Genomic DNA, 22,668 nt, shown 5'->3' with positions numbered 1-22,668 from the left:
TGGATTGATTAATTGTTGACATTTATTGCCATTTCAGCAGCTATGGCTATATCATGGCCAATACAGATAGAGAAAAAAACAGTACATCACATTTAAAAAAATAAATACAACTGTATAAATTAAGAGATTAAATATGGTTCTTAAAACCCGCCTGGAAGCACTACATTCTGCCCAATGTGAACTAAATTCTATTTATTTCTATGACCATAAATAGGCAGAGAAACCTGCCCAAATGCCATGCCAATGCCCCCTTTTTTTTTTAAACCCGAAGACGCCCATCCTAAGCAGCCCAATTGGCAACACTGCTTCCTCTTCTTTGTGCCCTCTCCTCCTGTGGGGAAATGAATGTAGGCGTTGAACTGGCATTTTGTTTTTCTCTTGGCCTGTTCAATTTTTGGCAGTTCAAAGCATGAAGCCAAGGTTGTAATGTGTTAGCTTTATTATATATCTGTTTTGAACATGATTTGTTTGGAGAAATTTAGACAAGGCCAAAAAAAGGTTTAAAGGATAACTCCATCCAATTTCAACATGCAGTTGTAATGCTCACACTACCCTGGACTTATCAGTTCCTGAGATTTTTTTTTCAGCCTTTTCCGAGATCCTGATCATTGTAATGGGGGCAGATGTTTGTTTACATTTCAAAAAAACTTTTTTATTTGTTCCCAAAAACATCCAAAAGGTTATGCAACATCAGCAGACAACTAGCAAACAGTGATACCTTTTGGGAAAATATTTGGAGTAGGCCTATGTTAAGATTTTTTAAAAATGTAAACAAAATCTGCCCCCATTAGAATAGCTCATATCTCGGAAAGGGCTGAGCCAAAAAATGCAGCATCACCGGGTACTGACAAGTCAAGGGTAGCGTGAGCAATACAACAGCATATTGAAATTGGCAGGAGTGCTCCTTTAAGATGTCATGCAGTGTGTGCAGTTTTTAAATTCACAAGCCATACAGTAGGAACGGAGGAGGGCAAAGCTTTCTGAAAGGTCAGGTCAAAGATATGCTAAGTTACATACTGTACACAACAACGCATACACAGTTAGTTGACAGTTTTAGCTCATCATCTCAAGTTTTTATTTGAAACATTTAAGTTAAGTCTGTATTTGTCTTACAACTGTTGTGTGCTGAAGTAATGTTAGAAAAACAAAAAACATTGCTGTTGTTTGTTCCCTTATGCATCTGTCTTGCCCACACATCTCCAACCCCCTAACCTCAAGTATCCCCAAAACATCTTGCTGGCATTTTGGTAATATAATAAAAATGCACATCTGCACTGCTCGCTAATTAGCATGACCGTGTCTTTTAAAAGAATAATAAATACATGTTTTTTTCTTGGCTCTCAGCCAATGAAGCAGCACAGCTGGGAACCCAGTGTAGACTGGATATATGCAGATGCACAATCTGGTGGCGCTTGGATAGTTTTACAGAGCGGCAGTGGGCCTAAAGTCGCCACTTCAGTTGAAGGATGCTTTCTGCTTTAGCCAGCAAAGCACTTTTCATTTTACTTCTTGCTTAGTGGGTTATTGAATTTGCTTTATGGACATTGTAGTGAATTAATTTATGCAGAATTTGTGTTTGGGTTGCGTATGACTTTTAGAAGTGAGTCAAGTAACCTCACTGAGCTAGTTACTCCAGGAGTCTAAACAATCCACCATCCACCATCAGCGTCTGACGGTCCCATCATACCCAGCAGTTACTTTAGCCTGTGCATCTTTTAAAGGTGCACTGTGTAATATTTTCAGTAGTTCATTTCCAGAATTCATGCTGCTCATTATGACCAAAGTACAGTAAGTTGTGAGGCTAAATATGTCTATTTCTGAACATTCAAAATGGAGAAGATCCACCTTTTCATGTATGAAAAGTGCAATTTTCCCAGCCATATTGCATACTTGAAATTTGATGGTGGAAAGTACTCCTGAAAAAGCTAACTTTTGTGACTTGTAAATGTTAGTTTATTACTCAGCAAATATTCATGAAAAGATAGACAGCATCGTTTCAATGAGCAACATAGTTGCAATACCTACTCTGGTCACAATCTTTTTTTTGGACTTTCATGCCTTTATTGTGACAAGACAGTTACAGAGGGACAGAAAATGGGGAGAGAGAGGAGGGGGGGAGGGGGAATGGGGGGTTCCAGGAAATGACCCGGGATGGAATCGAACCCTGGTCACCGGAGTAGTAACCCAGTGCCTTACCGTTAGGCCACGCCAGGGCCCTCTGACCACAATCTTACACAGTGCATCTTTTAATAACGAAGATGAAGCAGGCAAGATCGTTTACTTGCAGGTGTGTACAAACAAACCCCCCAGGGGGCCGAGATATTCCACCCATAAAAAATCCCTCAAACCCAAAGAAAAATAAATAATAAACTAAAATAAAGAGAGGGAACCCATCCCATTGCCTTAGAGGGGTCAGATAAAAGGCAGGCATTAAGGGGAGCATGAAATTGATTGCGAGAATTGTTATCTGCGCTGCAAAATGGCTAGTAATTAGTCACGCTTAAAGAAACGTGATGGAGTTCGGAGAGCAGCCGGAATAGATTTTCACTACAGTAGCGCTGTGCCTCGTCCTGGGGAGGGATACGCTCGGGAGCGAGGAGCGGCTTTTTTTCCGAGCCCAAGTAGCAGGCTCCCAGCCAGCCTCTGATGGATTTCCCCAAGCAAAGGGAGTGAGACGTGCTGATACAGCCACGAACCATTAGCCCAGGCTCTAGAAGCGAATCTTTCTGATAAATGTGTTGTGTATTAGATTAAGACTTGGTCACACATCGGGCACACTGCACACACCAGAAGCAAAATGTCAGCAGACAGTAACAGTTAAAAGGGAAAACATGATTAATAAATTAACATGCTTAACGATGCTAAACGATTTCAGGATTAAGGATCGAATCATCAATTAGATGGTGGGGGGAAAGATAAAGTTGGACAGCTTCCAGTCCCAAATGGCCTCTCGTTCCAAATGGCCTTTTAGAAGTTGGATGGCTTTTAAGTGCCGCATGCTGGAGATCATAGGTGATTGACTAATTGGTCACTGTCAGCACTTCTAAGCGCTTCATCAACACAAGAGCAGGGCTTCATGTGATGACACCAAATGGCTCAGTCGTCTCCTGACAGCTTCCGAGAAGGGAAGAGAAGAGAAGGAGAGAGTAGAGGGGAGAGGGGAGAACAGTCGTGTATGGACTGCCTCCTCTTCTTCCCTAGCTAGTGTGTGTTCTGAATTCTCTTCCTTTGATTTTCACCTTTAGCAGGCCAGAAAAAAACCATGTGGACATCCTTGTGGACACCTGCACAGCTGAGGCATACCTTAACCACTTAGGGGGGGAGCAAATAAGTCTTAGCGTTGTGTACTATTAGTACTAGTGTACTGTGTGTACTAGTGTTCTATACAGTAGTGGCCACCTTGACAGTGCTGGTACTATCTGATGAGAGAGAGAGAGAGAGAGAGAGAGAGAGAGAGAGAGAGAGAGAGAGAGAGAGAGAGAGAGGAGAGAGAGGAGAGAGGAGAGAGAGAGAGAGAGAGAGAGAGAGAGAGAGAGAGAGAGAGAGAGAGAGAGAGAGAGAGAGATGGGGCTGTATACAGGGCTGTAGTCAAGTCCACCTTTGTAGAGTCCAAGACCAGTACTAGTCAAGTCCGAGACGAGTCCGAGTCCGAAGAGGTTCGAGTCCGAGACAAGACCGAGTCCAAAAAGATTCGAGTCCAAGTCAAGTCCGAGTCACATGTCGGTCAGTGTTTGATAATGAAAAGGATGAATGTCAATAGTGTGAACCTTAGAAGATAACCTATATGGCATGGATGTGAAGACAAACTTGTTTGTTATTGGATTTCAAGCTCCACTTTATAATCTATAATGGCCAGTGTTCTAAACAAAACTTAATGACAGACCCGGCGAGTCCAAAAGCCTAATTTGGCAAGACCATTGTCCGAGTCCAAGACAAGTCCGAGTCCAAACAATACCGAGTCCGAGACAAGTCCAAGTCCATAAAAAAACGGACTTGAGACCGGACTCGCGCCGAGTCCGGACTCGAGTACTACAGCCCTGGCTGTATGTCTAGTGTTACTACAGTGGCCGCCTTGACAGTGATGTTGAAGGGAGTAGGTCTGCACACTGCCAAATAAGCTCCACAAATAAATAAATACAAATAAACTTTTGCATGTGCGCACCCTAGCCAAAATGCCTTGGCGATGTTGGCACTACGACGTATCTGATCCACTTCTCCCTCTGGTTTGTGAAAGACAGAGAGAGATGGGTATGCATGTTGAAAGCATCTGAATATTGCCCCAAATCCCACACATAACATTTCTATGTCCATGTATTATTTTATTATTTTGTTGGGTAAGATTGCAACTGTACAGTATGCGCCATTATTCAATGTGACCTCACTTCTTGTAAATTCTCTGTAAATTCAGTTACTGGCCTTTGTTAGGACTCTTCTTCCCTTTACTTGTCTTGCTGTTAACACCTTAGAGCGGGGGTGAGGGGGCCTGTAGCAACCCACTGTGAGTCGCTACCGGATGCGAGTGCTCCGGATATCCGGGCGTGTATTTACGACAGTTTAACCTCAGCTACTTGATTTCGGGCGTGTATTTACGACAGTTTAACGTGAGCTACTTGATTTCGGGCGTGTATTTACGACAGTTTAACCTCAGCTACTTGACTTCGGTCCGATTTAAGGGGTAGCTGTGGTACCGCAGAGTATTCGTTATGTTCGAAAAGTTCATCTGCACATGTAAATACTCTCCCATATATCTGGAGGACTCAAATCCGGTAGCGACTCACATTGGGTTGCTACAGGGCCTGTGGATAGGCCTTTGTGGCCTAATGGCCTCCTCTCCTATCCTAACCTGATTTACATCATCTGGCTGCGTTCAGCATCTACACGCGGGGGCGTTCCCTTCCCTCCCGCACCCCTCAAAACAATACAACTTGCATCTCTAAATTCCAACTACTCCACTGGATCTGGTCTTAAATATGAATTAGTAGTAAAAACCCAATAAGTGTCAATGTTTAGTGTGCTATAGTAGCGCCTATCTGATGCAGTTCTTCTCCCTCTCCTCTGTTTGCAGAAGCTCCGGCAGAAGAATCAGCAGTTGAAGCAGATTATGGACCAGCTCAGGAACCTCATCTGGGAGATCAACTCCATGCTCGCCGTCAGGAGCTAAAATCTCTCTCCATCTCTCCATCTTTGTCTGTCTCTGCCTCTCTCCCTCGCTTCCTTTTTACTCCTAAAACAAGTTGCTCTAGCTCCACATTTTCCCTCTCCTTCTCCTCGTCTTTCATTCTCATTTCATCTCTTTCTGTCTCTCTATCCCGTTTCTCTTTTCTAAAACTCTAATTCTAAAAAACTAGCTGCTCTATATCCTGTGGCAGAAAGGCGGGTGGGCTCCATTTAAGCTTGCTGAAAAACTACCGGTCATAATCATGTTAAGAAAATGATTTAAGGTAGTGGCATTACTCCACAGTGAGGGGAATGAAAAGGGAGGGTGACCATTGGATATTAAAAGGGGGGAGAGGAGGTAAGGAGAGGAGTCTAATAACTGGAGAACCACACATAGATTTGCTGAAAGGCAGTGTTGCTAGATGGAAAATGCTGAATTATCGTACCAAAAGCTGAAAATTATCGTTTTTTGGGGCTTTTTGGGAGGAAATTATCGTACAATTGTTGTTTCAAGGCATCTAAATGAACTGAATGACAACTCTGAAATTATCGTACATCATGTTTTTTTGATCGCACATAGGACAAAATGGACAAAATTATGGTACAAATACGATAATTATCGTACATCTGGCAACACTGATGATAGGTGAAACCTGGGAGGGTCAAAGTGTTTTATGATACTATAGCAACCTGTATTTATTTTATCCCTGAAATTGAGTACTTTACTACTTAGTATTTAAAACACATACATATTTAATGTAGCTGTACTTAATATATTGATCATGTACTAAAAGGTTATGAATTATGTATTTGTTACATAAAAAACACCTCAGTACCTGTAGCATTTAGAGAATTTTTTTCTTTTTTTTTTTAAACAGAGAAGCATTTTGAGTTTATATGTGCCTGTTCAGCACCTCAAGTCTGCAACATGTCATCAAATGCATTTTTATCTTTTCTTTCTGTTCAACTGTCTTAAACCCTGCTCCAATTTAAACCATTTTTTCCTATTTGTTTGTTTGTGCATTTGGAACCAAGGTCAGTGGCATACGGTCAGGACTTGACATTGGCACCTGCAAACCGGCCAAAAATGGGTAAAACTGGGCCGTGGCCAGTAGTAGTTTCAGTCTCACTAACCACTTTGGCGGCAGGTAACTTATTCTTGGGTATGACATAATATGTATGATCATAATAGCCTATATATGTTTTTGCGACATAACATGTTATCTGAAAGTTCAAAAAATATCATTCAGCTTCCATTTGCCTGATCAAGTTAGTTTCATTTAACACACTATATTCATAGCAATTTATCGTCTTCTTTTATTTTCTTCATTTTCTGAAGTTAGATGTATCATGGTACAGAAAATACTTCAAAGAAAATCCTGACAACAAAACTGTGGCTAGTAGAAAGGCTGAATGGCTAGTGACTCTGGAAAACCATTAGCCGCCGTGGACTGGCCGGTGCGTAAAAAGTTAATGTCAAGCCCTGCGTTCAGTGAGTGCATTCCAATATGTGACCTTGCGTCCTCCACTTGTGCTTGTGGCCTCGTACTAGGAAGTACAAAGTAATATGTCGTGATGACATCACTGACAACAGCATTATATTTCAATATCTTGCAAAAGCTCAATTTCAGTCATTTTCTCCTTTGCAATTGGGATGGTGAATGAAAAACAGTCTAACAAAAGTTGTTGTGGCTAGGCTGACAGCTGGGAAACTTTATTTTTTTCTCCACGGAGGCGGGGCCACGTGAAGCTACAAGCACAAGTGGAGGACGGGAGTGTGTATATTGGAATGCACTCAGTATATTGGTTTTGCTTGGAGAGAACCTCTCTGGAAACCCACCCTAGAAACTGGCAAATTGCCTGTTATGGGCATCAACACCGCACACCTAGTCACCCAGTCGGCTCCTCTGGCCCGCCCAATAAACTGCATTGTTTTCCCCTCCGAATGCTTCATCCGTGGTTGTGTGGTGCCAATCACTGCCAGTCATATGGCATGTTGATTAGCCAACATGGGGGAAAACAAGCAATTTCATGGGCGGGCACAGAGTTGCCGACTGGGTCTATATCCTAGGAAAGGGGTAACGTGCATGTCTCAGAGAATGGCAAGCTCGCTTTCTCTATGCTCATTTATGCAAACCGCTGTGGCTACACAGGCAAGCCTGTTTTTGTGACATTATGCAAAATTTTTGTGGAATAAATACAGACTAAAACACACTCTTTTGGCCGGACATTTTGTTTTTGTTTGTTTGCCAGAGAATGGACCACAAATGACAAATGTTGATTTTGTTGACCGGTTCTTTGATTAGCTTCAAAATGTCTAAAATCAATTTATATGAAACAGTCACAGACTGCCTGTTTTTAGATCAGTGAATGAGATCCCTTTTCAGACTTTTCAACAAATGGCCCACATCTCGCATTGTATGGTGTTCAAAAGCAGGAATGTTTCTTAAACCTTGAAACCAAACCAACAAAGCTCTTGAGATATGACATGCAGTCAAAACAAAGTGATTAGCCTTGCAGTTAATAACACATTTTTGGGGCCTTTCTTCACAACTCTGTGACTTATCAAAGTTCATATCAATTTGCAGTTTCTCTAAGGTTGTGTGCAAAATGAGTGTAAAGAAAAACGGGTCACTTTGACATACACCATCAAATATGACTTTATTTCATTTATATATAAATCATTCATACAAAAAATTTCTATTTCCTTTATTACTTCTATAAAAAAGTAATTTTGTTAATTCCCATGGAGTTCATTTGGGGAGTAGGGTGTGCAGAAGGGAACAAGTAAACAAAAAAAAACAAAAAAAAAACCTAAAAAAACAAAACAAAAACAAGAATCTGCAAATGCTCATAAATAATGAAGTCATGCAGGGATATCTTCAGCACAATCTCCAAGGTCTAGGTGACCTATGTCCTGTGTGTGTGTCTGTGTGCGTGTCGTGTGTGGTCACCTATGACTGCAGTGGGATTCCAGTGTTTGACAAGGTAAAACCGACCGATGTGGGCTGCTCTCCCCCCTCCCCCCACCCCTACCCCTAGAGCACCTCCTTTTGGAGGCTTCGTGTGCGTTACAATATGCGACCTTGCCTCCTCCACTTGTGCTTGTGGCCTCCCCCCGCCTCCTAGCCCATCCTCCGTGGAGAAAACGACAAAAGTTTCCCAGCTGTCAGCCTAACCACAACAACTTTTGAGGGACTGTTTTTCATTCACCATCCCAATTGCAAAAGAGAAATTGAGCTTTTGCAAGATATTGAAATATAATGCTGTTGTCAGTGATGTAATCATGACATATTACTTCCTGGCACGAGGAAACAAGCACAAGTGGAGGAGGCAAGGTCGCATATTGTAAGGCACTCTTCGTCAGTACTAACACTGTCACAAGGCACAATCAAGAGAGGCCATGGCACGCGCTTTGTGTAAGTTTGAATGTAGCTGAAAAATCAAACCTCTTACAGGCTTTCTAGCAGAGAAGGAATGTCTTGGGCGAATAGTGGGTCTTGTCATACTGGATTGCTTTAATAGTAGGGCTGTAACAATGCATCATGATGAGTCATGATGGAGAGTCATGATCCAGAGTTATGATACTGGATTGCGGTGCAAGAAGGCAGTATCGTTATACGACCTTTCAAAATTCTGTTACCCTCATTCCAGAAAACGCTTCAAATCATATTTTTTAACAAATCGAATGGTGAGTTGAGTGTATCGTTACAGCCCTATGTAATAGACTATCGGTGGGTGTTCTGTACTTGGTATGAGAGCAGCATAAGAAGACCTTGCTCCCTCTTTAAAAACAGAGCAGCCTCAAGACAGTCAGCCCACGCAAACATTCAGCCGGATCATGACATGTTTACTCTTTCCTCCAAGCAAAGAGAAGCAGACATTAGAAGTAGACATTAGAAGCAGACTGAAGTGGAAATGTCTTTGGTGGCTTTTGAAAAATAATCTGTTTCGAGAGCAGCAGCATTCAAACCATCAGTAACAACATATGAATGGCTTTGTCACGTCACCATGGCCACATAGAGCAGGGACAACCAAGACTCCACATTAATGCATATGACATTTGAAAAAACACTTGATAATGTATCTGTTTACGTCTCCCGTCCACACTAATTCTGTGAATTCAAACAAAGAAAATTGAGCTTTTTGAAAATGGCCACTGAAGAGGAGAAATCTGAAAAGCGCCCGCTTCTTTAATGGCAGAGCATTCTGAAAACTATAAAAATGATGGAGTGGGCACCTATGGAGACACATTTACATTTATCCAGCTTAATGTGGACATGGACCCTAGAATAAGTGAAATTGAGCTTAAGGGATAGACAGAAATGAGTTTTCTTGAAACGTTACATCTCAAGGTGTGTTGGGTGATAAAAAGGAGATGAAAAGAAAAGCAAAACAAATAAAAAAGGCATTGGCACCAGCATTGATATTAAAAAATAGACAAATACACAAATGTACATCTTTCAACATTTTTTTTTACACTTTACATTATGCAATCCTGGCACAAGGAATTCTTGGTGCGTTGTGAAAAATAAATACACAGGTTATGTACAATGAAACGTCTCTGGCTTGCCCTCCGTGTAACTTGTAAGGCCAGGTGTATGTGTTGTTTGCTCATCAGAAATTCAGGGGTGCATTTCTCGAAACCATAGTTGCTAACCACATTAGCTACTTTGTTGTTTGCAATGAAATTTCCCATTGGCAACTACCGAAGTTGCTAACTGGCTAACAACTACGCTTTCGAGAAACGCACCCCAGACCAGCACAACTGACTGCAGAGGCTCGATATGCATTTGCACTAAATGGTCAACTGACCTTCTTGTGTCACCCGAAAGACAGCTCACTATGATGGGGGTCATCATTCATGCTTGTCCTCTGTGATCTGTGAGCTGTGATCACACAGAAGAACACAGATTATTTCTTCTTACAATCCGTCTTGTGCTTATAACTGTTAAGTGATATTTTGGTTGTGATCAGACCAGATGTGGATTTTTTTTAATTAAGTCTGCAGAAAAATTGAACGCTGTCAATTGTAGTTATTGGATATCTGGAAATCCGTCTGTGACTTGGAGCCTTGAGTTGAACTTTTTTCATTTAATTTTTTTTTTCCATGTAATATTTTCACATACAAATGCAGAAAATTGAATATATGTTGACTTGACCTGTCATTGCAAGTTAAAACTGTGAAGTCAAGTCTCGAGTCAATAGCGTACAAGTCAAGTCACAAGTCATGCCTAATATTGCCAAGTCAAGTCAGTTGTGACTCAAGTTTACAGTTACTGAAGTTCAAGTTGCAAGTCACAAGTCCATATCTCTGCAAATTTCTAGATACGTGTAACACTTCCAGCTTTGACGTGAAATAATTGGCCAAAAATAATCATGTCTGGATAAGTCACCGACTATTGATAATTTTTACCTCATTAAGTGTGAATATCAGACGAAAGTGAAACAGGCCAGTGGCTAACTAGTCGATGTAGTGTAAAATGTATTTTTTTGTCCAATTTGCAGTTTCAACTAAAACCAAACTGCTTGAGTGTTAACAAGTACAACTTTCTTCCCATAGGGGTCCATAGGCAGTAACACAATCGTCTTGACGCTGACGCTTAACCTAAAAATATTTTTTCTTTCTCAATTTGTGGTTTCTACAGTTAGCTGTGGGCAGAGCTTCATAATTTTTTGAATGATGTTCCCAATTATAGTGTTTGAATAGTAGTTGTGTAGATAGATACTGCTCAGGTAATGACACATGATAAGCTCATCATAGCTGGCACTCCCTAAGTCCATGCACCTTCAAAAGATTCATACTATAAAAAGGCCTCTTACTATATGGCGCTCCTTCAAGTTAGCAGACATTCAAGTACTTGTTGGGAGCACAAATGTTGGCTAGATCTTGAATTTCGTTTCATTGGAAAATTGGACAGTAAGTAACGGAGATGGAAAAAAAATTAAAAGGTGCAGATCGTCATAGTGCCATGTCCTCTATAAAACAGGAACAAAATGTAAATCAACGTGAAAATAGAGTAATGGACATGAGCAGAAGGCCAAAGATCTGTGGTGTATTTCTCGAACCTAGTTGCTAAGTTATCAATCACCCATTGGTAACTACCCAAGTTGCTAACTGGTTAACAACTACGTTTCGAAAAACACTACCCTGGGGTGCATTTTTCGAAAACAAAGTTGCTTACTACATTAGCTACTTTGTTGTTTTCAATGCATTTTCCCATTGGCAACTACCAAAGTTGCTAACAACATCTCTTTTGAGAAATGCATCCCAGGGATTGGTGAGTGGCTTACAGACTACATTCATTTCGTTTTTAGTGGAAGTGGAAGAGATTTTAGTGGAAGTGGAGAGAAGATTTTCAGGCATGATTTCCATGATTTAGTTCATTGCAACTCATGCCACAGACTTACTTGGCCTGCCCTTAGGAGAGCATTGCAAACAGTGGGAGGGTTTTGTTATGGGCTAATTTAAGGGTACACTGTGCAGGAAATGGTCAAAAAAGGTACTGCAACTATGTTGCTCATTGAAACTGGGTTGTCTATTGCCAAATTTGATCTTTTCATGAAAGTTTACTAAGTAGTAAACTAACATTTCCTAGTATGGCCCAAGTACAGTCATTTTTGCTGCTAATGATGGCTATTTCTGGAAATTCAAAATGGCAGACCATGGAGAAGATCCCCCCTTTTCCTGTATGAAAAGTGCAATTTTTCCAGTCATAATGAATACTTAGAATTTGATGGTGGTGGTAAGTATTTGAAAAAATGTAACATTAGTGAATGGGTAGCATGAATTCTGGAAATAAACATCCAAAAATCTTGCACAGTGTACCTTTAAAACCGCTATGTTACTTCTCAGCGTTAAGTTCTACTCTAAGATAAGACACAGGCCATCTGCTCAATTACAAATTAAAACAATGAAATGTGTCAGGATATCAAAATACAAGTGAGAAATTGTTATTTGGGGAAGATAAAATCATTGACACTGTTGAAGCTAGAGAGCTTTGATATTACCCAGTTATATTGATTGGGTACCGCACATTTTCCAAGAATTATCTGCAATATCTGCAATGGGTAAACCACTGTTGGTTTAAGGCAAAATTAAGTAAAAAGTGTTTTGACACAAAACAAAAAAAGTACACAATGGATTTAGTTGTCTTTTCAATGTGGATCTGATTGCTGTGATCTAATTGACCTTAAGACACCCTCACTCTCCTTGAGAATAGACTAGATTGTATTATCAAAAGAAAAAAAAAATGAAAGTAGGTCAATCAGAATCGAAATGACTGAGGAAGAAATATGTCAGACAAAAGAATATGGCACTGAGAGAAAACTAAGGGTCAAAAACAGGCTTTAAAGAAACAAACAAAAAAACCCAGAAAAACAAAGATACTTCCTCCTGGAGGATGTGTGGAGATGTGAATTTTGATCCAGATCCCAGGGATTTTGATCCTGGCTCGGCGGATTGGGAATCAACGTTCCGTGCTGCACTGCACAGCACAGCACATCCCCTCCCTCTAGCTCTTGCCATTTCGAGCGGGAGCTGAACGCTTCACCCATTGTGATTCCCCCTCTCTCATACTGACAACATGTGCAGAGAGAGAAGGAGCCGGGAGTCTAGTTGGCTGGTTTATGCATTCAGGATATACATTTGAAGAATCTCAGGGAGTCAACAGTCTCTCCTCCTACGGGTTAGTAAGAGACGTGTGCGGCGCCGCGCGCCAGACATGTTTTTCCCAGACGAGGGAGGGCTTTGCCTTTGCTGAGTGTGCATGGGTGCGGCGCATGTGCAAAAGTTCCCCAGAAACACCACACCAGGCCTGTCTTTCTTTCTTTCCATCTTTCTTTCTTTCTTTCTCTCTTCCTTTCTTTCTTTATCTCTTGTCATTGGCAATGTGCTGAGTGGAAGACGAAAGTCCAGGACCTGCTCTTTCATTACCCCACTCTTTCCCTCTACAAAGAGAGTTTGGGGGGTAAGTTTGGCAGGCAGGTTTGTTGTGGTCCTTCTCCTCCTCCTCCTCCCGAAGTTATAGTCCTTTTCTTTAGGTGCCCCCTGCAGTTGTCAGTTCAGCAAACAAGGGGCGCCAGTCTCGTCAGAGCCTCTCGATGTCCCTGTATTTCTTGCGGAGGATGGACACCTGATCTTTGAACAGCACGGGGTCCAGTCGCATCTGGGAGTGCACCAGGGGCATGCCGCCAAACCAGCTGGCGAACTTGTTCATGCAGGTCTGCCTCTGGGCAAAGTGGTCCGGGTCGGCCCAGCGAGACGCCCTGGACGACTGTGGAGGAGGATATAGAGAAGAGGGAGAAAAGAGGGCAGTGTTATATGTGACTATGTGTATATAATAATAAAGTCTATTCTATTCTATTATAGTGGTTTAAGAGCCCAGCGAGTCGCCCTGGACGACTGTTGAGGATATAGAGGAGAAAAAATGGCAGTGTTATATTACGGTGCTTCGTCTTGTCTTTGGCATTACTGATACTCCATACACGTTGTAAATAAATATACTTTTGTTTCAAAACGTACAAATCGGTGTGGTCTCCCTCAATGTTGCTTCCACTTACGAGCCAGTGGTACGAGCCGTTTTTTTGGGGGTTTTTTTTACATTATAATGGTTTACGAACAATATAGATAATATAGGCATTTTATTTTTCAAAGACTTTAAAGCCTAAACTCATCAAATAACACACACACACCTGTCCCATCATGGTCTCCTTGTACTGCTTCTTCTGGGTGACCTTTATGGGCGGGAGCCTGGTTACCGCGGAGACCAGGAAGTTCATGAGGATGTCCTCGCAGTTGGCCAGCTGGTCCACCATGCTCTTCAGGCTGCTCGGCAGGTAATGCGTGTACAGGTAGTGGTAATATCTGAAGAAGAAGTTAACAACATGTCAGCATTAAGGTCCTCCGTGTACAGGTCATGGTAATATCTGAGGGGTGGAGGAGTAGGATAGGGGGGAAACAACAGAGTTACCGACATGAAAGCATTAATCAAGAGCTTTTATTTGTCATTGACATACAAGTTTGACGACGAAATTGCGTTTAAAAATACAAGTACTCTCTGGCCGCTGCCCATCCGGGCGCCGCTCATTTAGGTAATGCGTGTTCAGGTCGTGCTAATGTCTGTGGGACTGAGGTGGACAGGAAAGCCAAAGAAAGAGTTTACAGTGCACACAAACTTTTAACCGTTGTGTTGTGTTTTACGATCAAAAGTGACTGTTTTGAGGCATCAGGAGGCTTGGACGATTACAAAAATAAAAGCACACAGGAAATAGTGTACAAGCAGGGGCAAAAACAAAACACGTTTAACCATGATGTGGTGAAAATTGCTATTTTGGACTGTATCTTTGAAATAATATCTTTCATCATTCGCCAATGAGGCTTCACAATGGGTGTACAGGCAGTGGTAGTAGCTTTTCTGTGGGGTTGAGGCGGATTGCAAAGCAAATGTTACCCAAAAAAATGAACACAAACAAACTTAATTCTTGTTGTGTTATGGTCCAAATGTTTTGAGACTAGATTTTAATAATATGTTTAGTTTTCATCATTACAGAAGTGATGCGTCATGATATCTTTCCCCTAACCAATTGGAAATGGCTGTAGCCTACACGTAGCGGTAATATTTGTGGGATGGAGGCGAATTGCAAAAATAAAGCAAGTTATAGAATTGAAAGTGCACAGACAAACTTTAAAGTAATGTCAGCATTTCTAATGGCTGTGAGCAAATAGTTATAATATCTATCTGTGGGATGGAGGTGAAATAAAAAGTTACAGAAATGCACACGAGAAACTTTCAAACTATATCAGCAACCACAGTAATTTAGTGAAAATACTGAAAACCGATAACAATACAACAAACAGTGCACACACGCACACTATAAATATTCCACAAATTATATTTAAGCAGGCAAGTTCAAAGTAGGGTGAGCCATTCTGACTCCTTTAAAATAATAATAATAATGTTGATTCACTTTTAATTTGGCAAGCATTCTAAAATCTAACAATTTAGCAGTTGACAGCATCTCCTAATTATCCACAGAAAAATGGTGCAGTCCGTAGTTCCATGAATAATATTCGACTCCATTAAAACGCTGTCTTGTTGGAGGAAGACCACCACTGTTTAAATCTAGCCATGATGCAATCTGGTGCAAAGCTAATACTGAGGAAGCCAAAGCATTAACGGTGGGCAATGCTTCAGTGTATCTGGCAGGGTTTGTAAGGGCCAACAGGGTTTGTAAAGGGGCCGCAGGGAAGAATATACATCCGTGGGCCAAAAGGGGGCGCAGTACCTATGGTAAGGTAGATAGATTGTTGCCATTACCTTAACTATGCGGATAATTACGAATGATCGTTTCACTCAAACAATAGGTACATGACATAAAATCTGTATGAAATGACCAAAAAAAGTCCGATTTCCATTCATAATGGAATTTGTTGTGGATTGCCCCCCCCACAAGTTCCAAATTATGTTTGTCTGGATTCCCAGTTTCTGCTTGCTCCCAAACCTTTTCAGCAGGGAGCCCATTTTGGATTGTAGATACAGTAGGGGGGTACTGTAGTTACCTATGGTAGATGGCGGCGCCTGTGAGGACCATGGAGTAGTCATTGGTCCACTTGGAGGTGTAGCCCCAGCGCTCCTTGTTGCTGTCCCAGAAGTGGCTGCGTGCCGGGTATCCCACAATCCTCTCCGGGAAACTCTGCCACACGGTGAAGGCAAAGTCCACCTGCCGAACCAAAAGGAGCATGAGGGGAGGGGAGAGGAGACACATTAACACATTTCTTGATAAACGTTTCACGTTTTCTAGAGCACAATTCTTGTGTTGGGCACGTATATAACTTCCCACGTAACATTTTAAGTAAACGATAAACAGTCAATGACTTTCATGATATGTATTTACTTTACCAGTCTATGTAGCCTATGTGTAACACTCTTAATCGGTGCAAACAGCCTCAAACACAGGCCAACCAACAACTCTTGTTACAAAAAAACTGTTGACTGGATCTAAGCAGGATGCGAGCAAAGAAGAAGAAGAAAAAAAAAACTCCAAAGGAATTCAAATTTCAAAGCCCCAGCTGTGGCATAGCTCTCTTTTCCCCTTCTCTTCCCTCTTCCCCCCTCCTGCTCTGTTGTTGGTGCACTCCTGTCAAAGCTTCTTGATTAACAAACAATTACTGAAAAAAACATTAGGCACATCAAAAAGAGAGCTAAAAGCAAGAGACAACAGTCTGGCAGAGCTGATATCATAGACCATTGCCTCAGATAAAATAAGAGAGAGAGAGAGAGAGAGAGAGAGAGAGAGAACAGATAGAGCCTCGCAAGCGCCAGGCAGACTAAACATCTGGGCGTGCACCTCTGCCAAGCGCCACTGAGAGAGATGGAGAGAGGGGAAAGGAGGAAGGAGAAGAGAAAACATAGATGGAGGAAGAGTGCATGAGTGACTCAGTAAGAAAGAGAAAGGAGAGGGAGTTTGGTGTTTTTTTCCCGCTGCAAGGCATAACAGGAAGACCAATTTCTTTTATTTTTGAAAGCCATTTCGGGAACACCTCCACTAAATCCTGATTAAAAGCTTTGTGTTTGAAGGCAGAGGAAGGATGTGGCAAACCCATGGACAGTCTGTGTTGTGCTGTGCATGCTACTGTGTGTGTGTGTGTGTGTGTGTGTGTGTGTGTGTGTGTGTGTGTGTGTGTGTGTGTGTGTGTGTGTGTGTGTGTGTGTGTGTGTGTGTGTGTGTGTGTGTGTGTGTGTGTGTGTGTGTGTGTGTGTGTGTGTGTCACTGAGGAAGCAGCTAGCTTGGCTCTTATCTGGGAAAAAACGATTCCTCTTAGCAACGACTGAGTGTGACACACTGAGTGTGTAAGCATTTGTGTGTGTTGTGCATGCAAGCGTGTGTGTGTGTGTGTGTGTGTGTGTGTGTGTGTGTGTGTGTGTGTGTGTGTGTGTGTGTGTGTGTGTGTGTGTGTGTGTGTGTGTGTGTGTGTGTGTGTGTGTGTGTGTGTGTGTGTGAAAGAGTGAAAGAGTGTGAGAGAGAAAAAGACAGAGGGAGAGGGAGAGAGAGAAAGACGGAGAGGCAGGGATGGAGAGAGAGAGCAAGAGAGTGTGTGCATGCGGAAGAGAGAAGCTTCCTCAGATAAAGCCCCAAAGCTAACAGTCATGGCCCTCTGAGTCTATGTGAGTGTAGTGTAACGTCAAAGGTAATGGTCTACCTACAGTACACTTTTCCCATCTCAACCACTTAAAATATAACGGGGATAGATAAAGAAAAGGACACAGGTGGAAAATAGAGAGAGAAAGAAAGAAAGAAAGAAAGAAAGAAAGAAAGAAAGAAAGAAAGAAAGAAAGAAAGAAAAGAAATATAGGAAGAGAGACAAAGACAGATGGTGTAATGGTCAACCTGCACTTTTCCCCATCTCAGCCACTTCAGTTTATAACGAGCCTGGATTCCGCCAGGCCACGCCTTCCTAGTGACGCAACACCTTCTAGTCAGACCAAGAGCAATGCAAAAATAGTTTCCGATCTCTCGAAAAATCGGGAACTCCACCCACTTTGTCGGACAACAGTCAACCAGTAAAAAACCTAGGAAGGCGGGTCAACCATGCTGTTTGGGGAAAACTTAATTGTAGGGCTGGGACTCGATTAAAAATTGTAATCAAATTAATCTATAGGCTTTGAAATTAATTAATCGATTTAATCACATTTTAATCGCATCTAAATATCTGACTTGTAAACAGTGAAACATTTTTTTTCACATGGATTTTGAATAATGACAATAAATAAGCTCAATCTAAAAATATTGTTCATTTTTAAAAGAAGAGAGAACTCTTCTCAATTTCAGCAGACTGTTCACCGTGAGGCGAAATGCTGCCCTCCACACTGGTCTAATCCAGAACTATGTAGCTATATTATAGTGCGATTAAAATGAGTTATTTTTTTAATCGCGTACATTTTTGTGTGATTAATTAATCGAAATTAATGCATTAATGTCCCAGCCCTACTTAATTGTTATGCTTTTGGTCAGACCAAGCCTCGAAGAGATTTAAATGTTGATGAGGCTAATCAGGCTAGGTTTCCTGTGGACTTGAAACTACAGGACAGGGCAGCTAATGTGAACTCTGGGATCCCAACATGCTGAAAGAAAGGGAGGAAACTCACAGAGAGAAAGAGAAAGAGAGAGACTGGAGACAGAGGAGGACTAAGAGAAACACAAAACAACACAGCAGGCGCAGAGATGGAGGGAGATGAGGTGAGCTGAGGAAAAGAGAAATGTGTCATTTTGGGGAAAAGGAAAGAAGGGATGGAAAGAACATTGGGCCTAAAAAAAAGAAACATTGAGCCAAATTGAGGAAGAAAAAAGGTTGAGATGGGAGGACTGAGGTAATAAAGGCGGATTGTTGAGATAAACTGATTGGGCTGAGTGGACTGAGGGGTAAAAGAGTTTGAGCAGATGAGAGTGGAAAAAAGAGGGGGGGGGAGAGAGAGAGAGAGAGAGAGAAGAGAGAGCAGGCGAGCAAGCGCAAGATCTAGGGCAGCACGAAGAGTCAGTGCTTGGGGGTGAGTGTGAGTGTATGTGTGTGTGTCTGTGTGTGTGTGTCTGTGTGTGTGTGTGTGTGTGTGTGTGTGTGTGTGTGTGTGTGTGTGTGTGTGTGTGTGTGTGTGTGTCTGTGTGTGTGTGTGTGTGTGTGTGTGTGTGTGTGTGTGTGTGTGTGTGTGTGTGTGTGTGTGTGTGTGTGTGTGTGTGTGTGTGTGTGTGTGTGTGTTGTGCTGACGCAGCTCGGGCCAAAGCCGCGCTCAGGAATGCAGCCAAGCAGTGACATCATCGCTTTCTCTCTCTCTCATCAGACTTAACCGGCACTTAGAGCACACCACAGCAGAGGCCAGAAGACACACACACACACACACACACACACACACACACACACACACACACACACACACACACACACACACACACACACACACACACACACACACACACACACACACACACACACACACAGCAGAGGCAGCAGCCAGAGGAGAGCTGAGAGCACAGAGAACGCCTGTGTGTGTGTGTGTGTGTGTGTGTGTGTGTGTGTGTGTGTGTGTGTGTGTGTGTGTGTGTGTGTGTGTGTGTGTGTGTGTGTGTGTGTGTGAGAGAGAGAGAGAGAGAGAGAGAGAGAGAGAGAGTGTGTGTGTGTGTGAGAGAGTGTGTGTGTGTGAGAGAGAGAGAGAGAGAGAGAGAGAGTGCGTGAGTGCGTGAGTGCGTGAGTGCGTGAGTGCGTGTGTGCGTGTGTGTGTGTGTGTGTGTGTGTGTGTGTGTGTGTGTGTGTGTGAGAGAGAGAGAGTGTGAGTGCGTGAGTGCGTGAGTGTGTGCATGTGTGTGTGTGTGTGTGTGTGAGAGAGAGAGTGTGCGTGTGAGAGAGAGAGTGTGTGTGTGTGTGCGTGTGTGTGTGTGTGTGTGTGAGAGTGTTTGTGTGTGAGTGTGTGTGTTTGAGAGAGAAGGAGAGAGAGAGAATAAGACCTTCAACACTCCTTTATTGTGAACCATTGTTACCACTTAAAATATGTACTTTACATTACATGCATGTTGATCCTTCCATTCACCATAAAAGGGAGTAGACCTCTCCTTCCCCATTCCCCCCCATCACCCCCCGTACCTCGGATTATTACCACCTAAAATTAAGCTTACCATCATTACAGATTGACCAAAGTCCCTTATCTAAACACCATTTTTTTTCAAACAAAGTAACATCAGCTGTGACCTTAAAGTAGGTGAACTCAGTTACTATCCTTGCTTCAACAAGAGTCTTAAACAGGTCAGTTTGTGCCACTATTTTTCCATCCTGCTCCAGCCTGTAACATTTCCAGATTGCCATTTTGGCTTGTCCAAGTAGGAAATTTAGACAGGTGCACACATCCTTGATTCTCTTCGAGTATTTGACTCCAAAAATAAACAGTTCCTTCGTAAAAATAAAACCAAAACAACTACACACCTTTGTAAGTAAACAAAACAATGGGGTCAGTTTTGCACATTCTGAGAACACATGGAACACGGTATCAGGCACGTTACACAGCACACATAAGTTTGAGTCCTTATTTCCTATCCTTGAAAGAAAAACCCTTGTGGCCATGACACAATGCAAAACCCGCCAAGGTCTCCAGCACGCTTGGGGAGAGAGAGAGAGAGAGAGAGAGAGAGAGAGAGAGAGAGAGAGAGAGAGAGAGAGAGAGAGAGAGAGAGAGAGAGAGAGAGAGAGAGAGAGAGAGAGACAGAGAGAGAGAGAAGGAGAGGTAGAAAGGCAGCAAGTTTAGACAAGTAAAAGAGCTGAAAGGGAAACGGAGTGAGAGGGAATGACAAGAAGACAGTTGGAGAGAGAGAATGACAAGAAGACAGCTGGAGAGAGAGAAAGAAAGAGAGACTGCTGGAGAGAGAGAGAGAAAGAAAGAGATACTGCTGGAGAGAGGCAGTGAAAGAGAGACAGCTGGAGAAAGGGAATGACACAGTTGGAATGAGAGTGTGATATAGAGACGAGAGACGAGGCAGAGAAGAGACATCAACACTGACAAACACACAGACGCACGCAGACACACAGACACAGACAGAGACAGAGACAGAGACAGAGACAGAGACAGAGACAGAGACAGAGACAGAGACAGAGACAGAGACACAGACACAGACACAGACACAGAGATGGAGACTGAAGCAGAGGCAGACTGTGTGTTGCCTGGCTCTTGCCCGACCTGTAGTTCCGCATTTGAGCTTTGTGAGCAGTGGAGCTTTGTGAGCTCCACTACTAGTTCTGGGAGACTGTATCAGGATTCCATTTCTCCAATCAAAAAAAAAATAACAGCAGCATTTATTGCTTCAATATCAACAAATTCTTTCATATACGTTTTCTGTTGATCTCTAAAGACTCAATATAGTCCAAGATATGTCCTGTGACTCCTCAATGTGAGCTGCCATTGATATTGAAGCAATAAATGCTTGGCATTATTTTTTGAGTACAAAAGTTGAATCCTGCCACATGCTCCCACACTGATGTGTGTGTTTGGAACGCCACCATACACGCACACGCACACGCACACGCACACGCACACGCACACGCACACACACACACCTCTGTTGTGGATAGCACGGTGTCCTCGTCCAGGCTCAGCACGGCGTCCGTCTGGATGCTCTCATACGGCTGGAACCGGCTGCTCATCACCTGAACACACAACAACACATCATTGGTCAGTTAGCACGTCAATCACAGCAGCTAGCCAATCAAGATCCAGATTTCAAGTGGCATCTCTGTATACTACAACCACAGACAGCCAAAGGCCCTCCATGGGAGCCAAGACAAAACAAACTATCAAACAAACAAATAAAGTTAAAAAAAACAGTGAATGGGAGCCCAAAAATGTATTTGCTTTGACTGCCTTTTTTTTAGACTTGTGTTCTATAAAGGGGGTGAGACTTAAGCTACGTTCACACACGACGCTGCTAGTTACTAGCTTCTCGCTCGCTCGCCTACTCGCCACTCTGTCATGGAACGTTCGCTAATCGCTCCCGCTGCTTTAACTGCCAATTCACAGGCAAGAAGTATCGAACTCTGCATTCCAATTGGTTGCTCGCTTACTCGCCTAGCTCGAAGTTTAAATATTTTCAACTAGGGATCCGGCCACATCGCATCGCTTCTACACTACTCGTCTACTCGCCTCCTCGCCTCGCTGGAATACATAGATAGACATTCTATTGACTTAATTCGCTGAGCGAGTAACTAGCAGCGACGTGTGTGAATGTAGCTTTAGGCTCTCTGTAGCTGTTGTGCTCTGTCCTTCAAGGGCAAAGGGCAGTGACTCCAATATCCAACCTAATACCTCAGTTTCAATGTCAGCGTACTTTCTATACTTTGCCTTTGTAGGGCAGTACTGCTGTATATTGCATTTGGTAGGTCAACGCAGTTCAACTTTTTTTCCCCCAGCCCAGAAGCATCTCCTTTGAAATTCCACTCAAGTAGAAAGGTGGCTCCAAAATGCGGCGCTGTTCAAATATTTACACACTCTACGGTCTTACCGTCTATACTCTCACAAAAAAAAGTATGGGGTAAAGTCAAGAGTACGTTACATGGGATAGAGAGGGTTGAAATGGAGGATTAGAGAGAGGGAATAAGGATGAGAGAGAAGAGAAAAAAGAGGAGTAGAGAGAGAGGAGGAGATGATAAGTGACAGTAGACTGGGAGTCCTGAAGAAGCTCGCTTCACTACTGCTGCTGCTGCTGCTGCTGCCACTGCTTACTGTAGCCGCTGACAGCTATGGCCGGGCACAGGACAAAGTCATCTGAAAGGGCCCCCCACCAGTGGTGTAGTCTACGTAGAACGTAGGTATATGCAGTATACCCACCTAAAAATGTCAGGGATTTCAGTATACCCACCTAAAATCGATTGATCCATTATTCAGAATTGCACACATATACCCACTTCAAAAAATGCTCAAATATACACAATACCTACGACGAAAAAGTAGACTACACCACTGCCCCCCACCCAATACA

The 22,668-nt window shown here is 42.6% G+C and overlaps 2 protein-coding genes across 3 annotated transcripts in view; one reads left to right on the top strand and one right to left on the bottom strand.

The window, feature by feature from the left end:
* The window catches only part of med30 (mediator complex subunit 30), a 46,489-nt gene extending 39,118 nt beyond the window's left edge, over nt 1-7,371 (top strand). For both annotated transcript variants that reach the window (XM_063185581.1, XM_063185582.1), the window contains one exon: nt 5,066-7,371. In XM_063185581.1, the coding sequence (XP_063041651.1) occupies nt 5,066-5,161 (96 nt within the window). In that variant the 3' untranslated portion in view covers nt 5,162-7,371. The remainder of the gene's footprint in view (nt 1-5,065) is intronic.
* Nucleotides 7,372-9,395: 2,024 nt separating this feature from the next.
* LOC134436831 (exostosin-1b) overlaps nt 9,396-22,668 on the bottom strand; it is a 56,241-nt gene continuing 42,968 nt past the window's right edge. The window contains exons 8-11 of the mRNA XM_063186182.1: nt 21,251-21,340; nt 15,719-15,879; nt 13,852-14,023; nt 9,396-13,433 (exon numbers count right to left, since the gene is read on the bottom strand). Of these exons, the coding sequence (XP_063042252.1) occupies nt 13,248-13,433; nt 13,852-14,023; nt 15,719-15,879; nt 21,251-21,340 (609 nt within the window). The 3' untranslated portion in view covers nt 9,396-13,247. The remainder of the gene's footprint in view (nt 13,434-13,851; nt 14,024-15,718; nt 15,880-21,250; nt 21,341-22,668) is intronic.

The sequence above is a fragment of the Engraulis encrasicolus genome, chromosome 20, assembly GCF_034702125.1.
Source record: "Engraulis encrasicolus isolate BLACKSEA-1 chromosome 20, IST_EnEncr_1.0, whole genome shotgun sequence".
NCBI classification, from domain to species: Eukaryota; Metazoa; Chordata; class Actinopteri; order Clupeiformes; family Engraulidae; genus Engraulis; species Engraulis encrasicolus.
This window is presented reverse-complemented; position numbering and strand designations above follow the sequence as displayed.